Source organism: Rana temporaria, chromosome 1, assembly GCF_905171775.1.
Source record: "Rana temporaria chromosome 1, aRanTem1.1, whole genome shotgun sequence".
Lineage (NCBI taxonomy): Eukaryota > Metazoa > Chordata > Amphibia > Anura > Ranidae > Rana > Rana temporaria.
In genome coordinates, this window is record NC_053489.1 from 678,062,019 (window position 1) to 678,072,529 (window position 10,511).

General features: G+C 41.8%; 1 protein-coding gene across 1 annotated transcript; it reads right to left on the reverse strand.

The window, feature by feature from the left end:
* Positions 1–8,183: 8,183 nt before the first annotated feature.
* On the reverse strand, positions 8,184–9,647 carry LOC120945140 (repetitive proline-rich cell wall protein 2-like). Its single transcript, XM_040359028.1, has one exon. The coding sequence runs from the start codon at positions 9,645–9,647 to the stop codon at positions 8,184–8,186; it is 1,464 nt and encodes a 487-aa protein (XP_040214962.1).
* Between the last annotated feature and the right edge of the window lie 864 nt (positions 9,648–10,511).

The window sequence follows — 10,511 nt, forward strand, 5'->3', positions numbered from 1 at the left end:
CGGGCAGGCAGGACATGTGTGTGTCACTGACTATATGTTCCCTGTCATAGGGAGCAGCGATCAATGATGTGTCGTAGCATGTCAAATCCCCTAACAGTAAGAATGGCTCCCTAGGGGAACACTTAACCCCTACAGCGCCCCCTCCTGGTTAACAGCTTTACTGCCAGTGTAATTTGTACAGTAGTCAGTGCATTTTATAGCACTATTCGCTGTAAAAATTACAATGGTCCCAAAATGGTGTCAAAAGTGTCCGATGTGTCCGCGATAATGTCGCAGTCACGATAAACGCTGATCGCCACCATTACTAGTAAAAAAAAAAAACTAGTATTCTGTAGATGCTATTATAACTTTTGCGCAAACCAATCAATAAATGCTTATTGCGTTTTTTTTTCTTTTTTACCAAAAATATGTAGAATACATATCAACCTAAACTGAGGGGGGGAAAAAATTATTTTTTATATATTTTTTGGGGGATATTTATTATAGCAAAAAGTAAAAAATATTGCATTTTTTTTTTTTTTTTTTTTTCAAAATGGTCGCTCTTTTTGTTTTATAGCGCAAAAAAATAAAAACCGCAGAGGTGATCAAATACCAGCAAAAGAAATCTCTATTCGTGGGGGAAAACGGACGTCGATTTTGTTTGGGAGCCACGTCGCACAACCGCGTAATTGTCAGTTAAATTGACGCAGTGCCGAATCGCAAAAAGTGGCCTGGACATTGGACAGCCAAATCTTCTGGCGCTAAAGTGCTTAATATAAGGTAACATTTTTGAAGGAAAAAAAAGGGGACACTTTTGTCCCATTTTAGAAAAGAAATACCACTCCAGATAGAGCTGCTTGGCTGGTCAATCGTCCTCCTGGAGACCACGGGTGCTGGTAATGCATATAGCAGAGAACAAAGAAAAATATTTGGACAGCCGCACTCCTGGGAATTCCCGAATTGTCCTTTTTAATAGAAAAAGAAAACAAAGACAATACAATCCACAGCAAAAATAAGTGGGATACACAGCTGACGTTTTCGCACTGATGCTCGGTGTAACGGACCTATGAACTATTCTGCCTACAAAGAACTGCATGACTTGTTACAATTGGATTTACCACATTATATTCTGAGCTCAAAGGGTTAATTGTAGAAGGAGCCCTTTCACTGCTAAATGCTAATTGACGCTCTGTTGTGTATTACCAGTTAACAGCCTCCTGCCAGGTGTATGCTAACGTGATCATCTGTGAGTGTGTATTGTTCTAAAGGTTAATTGAATTCTATTGAGAAAGGAATGTGCCTGGCCAGGTCATGTTAAGTGGATCTCGGTGCCGGAACGTCTAGAGACTGATTCAAGGAGATGTCATTATTTCAAAGTATCTGTGTGAAGAGGGGGCGGAGATTGTTCCTGTAACAGTTTGTAAGCACATATAAGCTAGGTGAAATGTCCCATTAAACAGTCTTGTTTGACCCTTCAAACGCAGCCTTGTCTCGTTTTTGAAGGGGGACTCTCTCTCTCTGGATCTTGGGGATGGAATGATACCGGTTTTACTTGCATATCGCACTTTGCCAGGGAAAAGGACTTCTCCAACGGCTGATACCCTCTCATTAGCCCGGGTAGCCGTTACACTCGGTGCTTACTCATAGCTGACACTCTAAAGAATACATAGTTACATCAGGTTGAAAAAAGACACAAGTCCATCCAGTTCAACCACAAAAAAAATAAAAATAAAAAATAAACAAAATAAACACAGTACAATCCTATACACCCAACTCCATACCCACAGTTGATCCAGGGGAAGGCAAAAAACCCCAGCAGAGCATGAGATCCAATTTGCTACAGCAGGGGAAAAAAATTCCTTCCTGATCCCCCCGAGAGGCAATCGGATTTACCCTGGATCAACTTTACCTACAAATTTAAAAGAGGAGAGAGTACACCACACGCAGGATGGGGCTGTGGGTGTCTATGGTAGTGCAGTGCCACGTCCTACATATATTGGAAAAGTAATTGTTAAAGAAGGACAGAAATGGACTTTATAGGCACCAATTATAAAAGTATGAATACGTTTATTGATGCAATTCCCATAGGGGTTTGTTATGCCCCTCACTACACGTGACTGAGGTGTATTCAGACACACCGTTAACTCCTCTCATACCAATGCATTGCAGTAGGCGCAGAATCCTTTTGAACTTTTATTAGTACAAGATAGAGTAAAACTGAAACAGATACAAACAAGTACAATTAGTAAATAATCACACAATTGGAGCATCCCTAACTACCTAGCTAGAGACATAAAGATAAACGTACCGGAGATGGATCGGTATGGCTGACGTGGGATAGAACTCGGCAGACATGTGATTGCTTCCAAGGAGAAAATGGGAAAGAAAGCCCTGGAGGTTCTGCAAGGCCTCATGGGAAAGAAATATGGAGGCTTGCATGGACCAAACTAATAAACTATTCTAGCTGACTGTATTAAGATAGAACTGGTGCAGTTAAACAGAATGTCCACTAGATGGCAGCATTTTTTTTTTTTTTTTTAAACTAGTCAATGAAAACTATGAAGACGATGAGCCTTATAAATGAAGGCATGACAGGGTTATTGGACTAACATTACAGTAAATACATATAAAAAAACATTAAAAACAGGAGGATTAACACAAACAACTGTATACAACAGCAAAGGGTCAGAATTAACCAATAATTATCCAGAAAAGACATCCATAGAATCTCAGAAGAGATATGACGACTAGCATACATAGTAGATCGCAACCAAGCTTGACATGTTTCGCGGAGACCGCTTCTTCGGGAGCTAATAATATTTCATCCAGGGTACTGGATAGAATCTTTAGAAACCCGTAGGTATTCACAGACAGAAAACTAAAATTATGAAAATGGGTGGGGTCTATTGCGCTACTGCGAGTAGTGAAATGTGAACCCAGTGAAATGAATAATGTGATAAACAAATATTATAAATGATATAAAATAAGCACTAAAGCTGCTGTATCTATAGGTGCACAAAACCGCTGACATGAAAATATTGAAAAATTGATAAGCGCTAAAGTGATGGTGCAATGAACATCATGGCAGAGTAGCCAACACACTATGCACTAAGGGTGATGAGGTGGGCTGACCAGCCCAAAACGTGGAGATGACCACCCCACTGCAAACAATAGTGACACTGTACAATTAGAGTCTATAGATGGATAATCATATGGAGCAGGTGGAATGGATGGATCTTCTAGACATGGTAAATGAATCCGATAACTATTGCCCTTACCTTCATCCGGTGGTGTATGCGCATAAGGGCAAGGGGTTCCTCCTTCTGTTGGATCAGCACCGCCGCTCCTAGATGGATTCCAATGGTGTCCCGGGATGTTAGAGATCCTGGGATCCGTGTGTCTCAAGGATTTGGAGCCAAAGAGTGAGGTAAAAGAAATGATGCCACAATAGTGAAGGACGTTTGGTGTACGGTAGTATCATTTTAATAAAATCTTCATAGAATAAAGTTAAAAGCTGGCAAATCGCGCTACAGCACAGGACGCGGCGCGATGAAAAGCCGGCTTACTTCTGTTGGCCTCCGGCTGATTGCATAGATCACGTGGTCGCACTTCCTACGTCGTTACGTCGCGGTCTCGTGACTTCTTCAGGGATGCTGATTGGCTGTTAGGCCCCGACCTTATATTGCAGGTAACCGGAAGTAAACACAGCGCCATTTTCTTGAAGTCCATAGGTTGGGACTTCAATACGGCTCTAGACAGGGCCATAAAGGGAATAGGAACTAACATTAAAATGATACGTGTTAATACTCAATACTGTAGTGTGACAGTGCGCACATTGGCTAGCCTAGGTCACAACTCCATAGAGTAATATTATAGGAACAGCCTATTGAATTCAGTAAAAATAATTAAAAATTGCATATTTAAAATGCAACACAGCAATGATTGCATAATGGTTATGAAATGATCACTATCTGCATAGTAGGTGGAGGAGTAGTTAAAAACTAATCACCATCCACCACTATAAATAGAGCATATTCTCTATATAGATGTAGGGCCTGGGCTGGATATTGAAGGGAAAATAAACTAGCATATGGATAATGAACTAGAGAGATCGCATCCAGCCAAAGGCCATCAGATGACAGATAGCTATATATATCTATATATATCTATCTATCTATCTATCTATCTATCTATCTATCTATCTATCTATCTATATATATATATATATATATATATATATATATATATATATATATAACTCAACGTGTGTGTGTATGTATGTTCCAGCATCACGTACAAACGGCTAAAGATATTAACATGAAACTTGGCACACATGTTACTTATATGTCAGCAACAAACATAGGATAGGTGGTTTAACCCTTACCCACCCCCATTTGCCATGGTCGGGGTTTTCCTTTAAAGTCCCATTCAACTCTATGGGAAATACATGTTACTTCATAACTTCCAAACGGCTGTAGATATTTCGATAACACTTGGTCACATGTTACTTATATGTCCACTTAAACTATAAGATAGTTAATTTATCCCTTAACTACCCCCATTTGTGAGGGTCGGGGTTTTTGTTTAAAGTCCCATGCAAATCAATGGGAAATGTATGTTCCCACATAACTTCTGTACGCCTGGAGATATTTCAATAATACCTGCTACACATATTACTTATATGCCAAATAAAAATATGACCGTTAAATTAACCCTTACCTACACCCTTATATAAAAGATGGGTATATTTATATTACTATGATTTTCCTCCCCAAAAGGTTAAGATAGGAAGACCGGGCAACGCCGGGTATTCAGCTAGTGTTACATAAAATCTCAAAAGATTAAACAATGTGAGTGAACAATATTAATGATCAACAGTCAATATGACAAATGTGGAAATGGCTATCTCACATATGTCCGTGTCCCCAATGGACTTGGTAGATATGAAAAAAATGGATAGAACCAAAAACGGTTAATAAAAAATAATTGTTTTTACTCATCTTTTATTTTTCCACAGATAACAGAAAATGTTACAACTATAGATACGTATTCCACACATTTTAACATTTTAATCCGTCACTATATTTTCCCTAAGCCATCCTTGCTCCTATTGCCCTTTCATCTGATACTCCCTCCCTACCCCCCCCCCCCTCTCCAAAAAAATAAATAAAATAATTGTTAATAATAATCAAAAATTATTCAGAAAACAATTGAGGTCAAAGTCTACGTTGAGGCCTGTAGGGGTTAATGTATTCAAAGTGTGAATCCAACGGGATTCCGTTTGACTAATGGCCCTCACCATGTGACTGCCTCTCCAGGATGGTTTGTATTTCTCAATTCCCCAGAATTTTAATGTACTGGGGTCTTTGTTGTGAACCTGTGCGAAGTGTCGTGATACGTTTATGTTTTGGGTGACCTTTTCTTATGTTGCGTACATGTTCTTCTATTCGCACTTTCAATGCTCTCTTAGTCCTACCCACGTACTGTAAATTACAGTCGCATTGAAGTACATAAATGACCCCTTTTGTGTGACACCCTATGAAGTCCTTGATTTGGTGGGTGTGACCAGTATTGGTGCCCAAGAACTGTGTCCTTTTCCCTTGGAATAATTTTGCGTGCCTGCATGCATAGCAATTCCTGCAGGGAAAGAAACCCTTGCCATCACAAAATGAATTGCTCTGTTTGGGAGGGGGGGCAATGACTGATTTCACCAACTTGTCTCTGAGAGTGGGAGCTCTTTTTTAAATACAATCCTAGGTCTAGTGGGAAGTATCTGTTTTCAGATCTTTGTCGCTAAGTAGTACATGCCAATGTCGTCTAATAAGTTTTTATTGAGGTCCCTGTGTTGGATATTGTAGTCCAATATAAGACAAGGTGCTGTTTCTCGTGTCTCAATAGTGTTTTGATCTTATTCTCCAGCATTGGTTTTCTCTCCAGATTTTGAACCTGTTGAATCTGTTCATTTATCCACGCTCTTTCGTATCCTTTTTCTTCAAACTTTCTGCCAATGAAACTGGCTTGTTCTTTAAAATCCTCCTCCTTCGTACAGTTTCTTTTTAATCTAATTTAATTGGCCTTTTGGAATGTTGTATAACCATGGTTTGAAGTGACAGCTATCTACGGATAGATAACTGTTGGTATCTACTGCTTTAAAGTGGGTTTTAGTGATTACTCTGTCTTCTTCAAGTGTGATATTCAAGTCAAGGAAATCCACCTATTTGTCATCAATCTTCCACACTAATTTGATATCTTTTGAATAGTGTGAGCTCTGCTGGCATGTTGGTATAAACCGCTAATTCCTCCCACTGGGCCATGAAAGCGTTGGCAACACTGGGGGCGAATTTAGCACCCATGGCTATGCCTATATGGCTTGCTTATAGTATGCTTGATCATGCCAGAAATAGTTATATTTCAAGCAGAATTCGAGGCATTTTATCAGATATTTCCACTGTTTGCATATCACGTTGCTATGGTTTTGTAGTAGCCACTTAGTCGCATGACATGCGTCATGGTGTCCTACTATCGTATAGAGTGACGTGACATCAGCGGTGGCCAATAGTGTCCGTCCCTCTAGTACTGGAGCTGATTCCATTAGCTGGAGGACATGCTTGGTGTCCTTTAGGTACGCTTTGGTGTTTTGGACGGCTGGTTGAATGAAGTAATCGATGTACTGTCCCATCCTGGATGTGAGCGACTCTATGCCATTAACAATGGGGCGTCCTGGTGGATTATCCTTGGTTTTGTGAATTTTCGGTACAGTATAAATCACTGGGATTCTGCAGCATTCTGGTATGAGATACTTAGCTTCTTTTCTTGTTTAGGATATCTTTTTTGATTTGATTATCCATCTATAGACTCTAATTGTACAGTGTCACTATTGTTTGCAGTGGGGAGGTCATCGCCACGTTTTGGGCTGGTCAGCCCACCTCATCACCCTTAGTGCATAGTGTGTTGGCTACTCTGCCATGATGTTCATTGCACCATCACTTTAGCGCTTATCAATTTTTCAATAGAAAACTAATTATGATAGTAAAGTATATTAAGAGCTTCTCGGAGTGTCTTGTTGGTATTAGGCCCCATTCACACCTAAGCGACAAAACGCCCGACGCGGGACGCTTCTGTCGCTTGAGGGGAGAATTCCCATTGCCGTCTATGGAGATGGTTCACATCTCATAGACGCGCAACGCCTGTCGCCTGAAAAAAAGTCCCGGACCCTTTTTTTCACGCGACAGGCGCGTTTTCCCATAGACAGCAATGGGAATACTTTAGAAAAAAAAAAAAGAAACATTTGTAATCGCGGCAAATCTGCCGCTACACGCGTACGCGGCTGTCGCTTAGGTGTGAATGCAGCCTAAGAGATGATAATGCGTCTCAGTACATACCTAGTTGTCAGCCAGGAAGGTAAGACACCTTGGCCCGGTGAATTAATATATGAAGATGGTGAAGGAACCAAGACCATAAGAGGGACGGCTGCCCCATGCCATTTTAGATAATACTTCTAAAATTAGTGTGGGCCAAAGAACGCCTTACTGGCTGAATCATAGATGAATATCTTCCAACAAGAACACTTTAAAACCGAGAGTCTGGTGGTCGTCAGGAGATGTCTGTGTCGTCTGCCCTACAAACTTTACCTACAAATCTTAGTACTCAGTTATATTATGTACATTTAGGAAAGAATCCAGGCCTTTCTTAAAGCACTTTACTGATCTGGCCAGAACCACCTCTGGAGGGAGTCTGTTCCACATGTTCACAGCTCTTATGCCGCGTACACACGATCGTTTTTCGGCATGAAAAAATATGTTTTTCAGAATGTCCAAAAAAACAAAGTTTTTCCAACTTCATCATTCAAAACGACGTTGCCCACACACCATCGTTTTTGAAAAATGATGAACAAAGCGCGGTGACGTGCAACACGTACGACGGCACTATAAAGGGGAAGTTCTATTCGCCTTGGGGCTGCTTTTAGCTGATTTCTTGTTAGTAAAAGATGATTCACGCTTTTTTGTCTGTTACAGCGTGATGAATGTGCTTACTCCATTATGAATGGTAGTTTTACCAGAACGAGCGCTCCCGTCTCATAACTTGCTTCTGGGCATGCGCGGGTTTAAAAGTTTGTTTTTGCCCACACACAATCTTCTTTTTTTTTTTTATAAAATGAAAGGTTTATTTCTGCAGTCTCAGGCTTAAACATAACGTGTGATGATTCACCCACTGCTCATTGGAGGAAGAAGGGTCTGATTCTTGCTCATTGGAGGACGAAGGGTCTGATTCTTGCTCCTTGGAGGAAGAAGGATCTGATTCTTGCTCCTTGGAGGAAGAAGGGTCTGGTTCTTGCTTATTGGAGGAAGAAGGGTCTGATTCTTGCTCCTTGGAGGAAGAAGGGTCTGGTTCTTGCTTATTGGAGGAAGAAGGGTCCGGTTCTTGCTTATTGGAGGAAGAAGGGTCCGGTTCTTGCTCATTGGAGAACGAAGGGTCCGGTTCTTGCTCATTGGAGAACGAAGGGTCCGGTTCTTGCTCATTGGAGGAAGAAGGGTCCGGTTCTTGCTCATTGGAGAACGAAGGGTCCGGTTCTTGCTCATTGGAGAACGAAGGGTCCGGTTCTTGCTCATTGGAGGACGAAGGGTCTGATTCTTGCTCCTTGGAGGAAGAAGGATCTGATTCTTGCTCCTTGGAGGAAGAAGGATCTGATTCTTGCTCCTTGGAGGAAGAAGGATCTGATTCTTGCTCCTTGGAGGAAGAAGGGTCTGGTTCTTGCTTATTGGAGGAAGAAGGGTCCTGTTCTTTCTCATTGGAGAACGAAGGGTCCGGTTCTTGCTCATTGGAGGACGAAGGGTCCGATTCTTGCTCCTTGGAGGAAGAAGGATCTGATTCTTGCTCCTTGGAGGAAGAAGGGTCTGGTTCTTGCTTATTGGAGGAAGAAGGGTCCGGTTCTTGCTTATTGGAGAACGAAGGGTCTGGTTCTTGCTCATTGGAGGACGAAGGGTCTGATTCTTGCTCCTTGGAGGAAGAAGGGTCTGGTTCTTGCTTATTGGAGGAAGAAGGGTCCGGTTCTTGCTCATTGGAGAACGAAGGGTCCGGTTCTTGCTCATTGGAGAACGAAGGGTCCGGTTCTTGCTCATTGGAGGAAGAAGGGTCCGGTTCTTGCTCATTGGAGAACGAAGGGTCCGGTTCTTGCTCATTGGAGAACGAAGGGTCCGGTTCTTGCTCATTGGAGGACGAAGGGTCTGATTCTTGCTCCTTGGAGGAAGAAGGATCTGATTCTTGCTCCTTGGAGGAAGAAGGATCTGATTCTTGCTCCTTGGAGGAAGAAGGGTCTGGTTCTTGCTTATTGGAGGAAGAAGGGTCCTGTTCTTTCTCATTGGAGAACGAAGGGTCCGGTTCTTGCTCATTGGAGGACGAAGGGTCCGATTCTTGCTCCTTGGAGGAAGAAGGATCTGATTCTTGCTCCTTGGAGGAAGAAGGGTCTGGTTCTTGCTTATTGGAGGAAGAAGGGTCCGGTTCTTGCTTATTGGAGAACGAAGGGTCTGGTTCTTGCTCATTGGAGGACGAAGGGTCTGATTCTTGCTCCTTGGAGGAAGAAGGGTCTGGTTCTTGCTTATTGGAGGAAGAAGGGTCCGGTTCTTGCTCATTGGAGGACGAAGGGTCTGATTCTCACTTTGAACTAGCATAGTGCCTATGGAGGAGGCTTTTTTGAAAGTGATCTGTGGTTGGTGATCAAATTTTTCAAAATTGGGTCCTCAGTTAAGATAGGCCAAAATTTTGAAATGGTCTTTCTAATTTTTAGGCGTTCATTAGAATAATTTATAATGATCCTGGTATTGGATTCTTCCTTTTTTCTTGTTGTCGGTTTTGGACTTAAAGATTAGGGACCGCCTGTTGGTGGCTCTTACCCTATTATAGGCCTTTTTAGGGCTAGTTTTAGTATAACCTCTCACCAGGAGGCGCTCCGATAGAGAGTCACTTTTCCTTTTGTAAATCGGTATCCGTAGAGCAGTTCCTTCTAAGACGAAGGAATTGGCTGTAGGGAATGTATTTTTTCAAAACCTCCAGGATAGAAACTTTCCGCATGAAGCAGTGTTCCCTGCCGTTTCCTTCCTGAGGCTGGGTTCACACTACTACACTACTTTCATCCTACTTTGCTCTGCTACATTGGTCCTACATTTATCCTACATTGGTCCTACATCCATCCTACTTTCATGAACAGGATACTACTTTGGTCCGACTTCAATGATATTCAATGGGCCTGAAGTAGGATCAATGTAGGACCAAAAGTAGTACAGGGAGCATTTTCAAAGTCGGACCGACTTGTGTAGGACGCTACAAGACGCTCTCATAGGGAAACATTGAACACAGAGCAAAGTAGGATGAAAGTAGTGTAGTAGTGTGAACCCAGCCTCAATAAGGATGTGCCGATTGCACCATCTGGTTCTTTGTTGATGCGAATATCCAAGAAGCTGACTTCTGTGTCATTGTATGACATAGTAAAGAAAAGGTTGAAGCTGTTGGTGTTCATCAGCCTCAACATTTCGATG

Coding starts and splice junctions, on each gene's coding strand:
- LOC120945140 (XM_040359028.1), bottom strand. CDS start 9,647: ATGCTAGTTCAAAGTGAGAATCAGACCCTTCGTCCTCCAATGAGCAAG.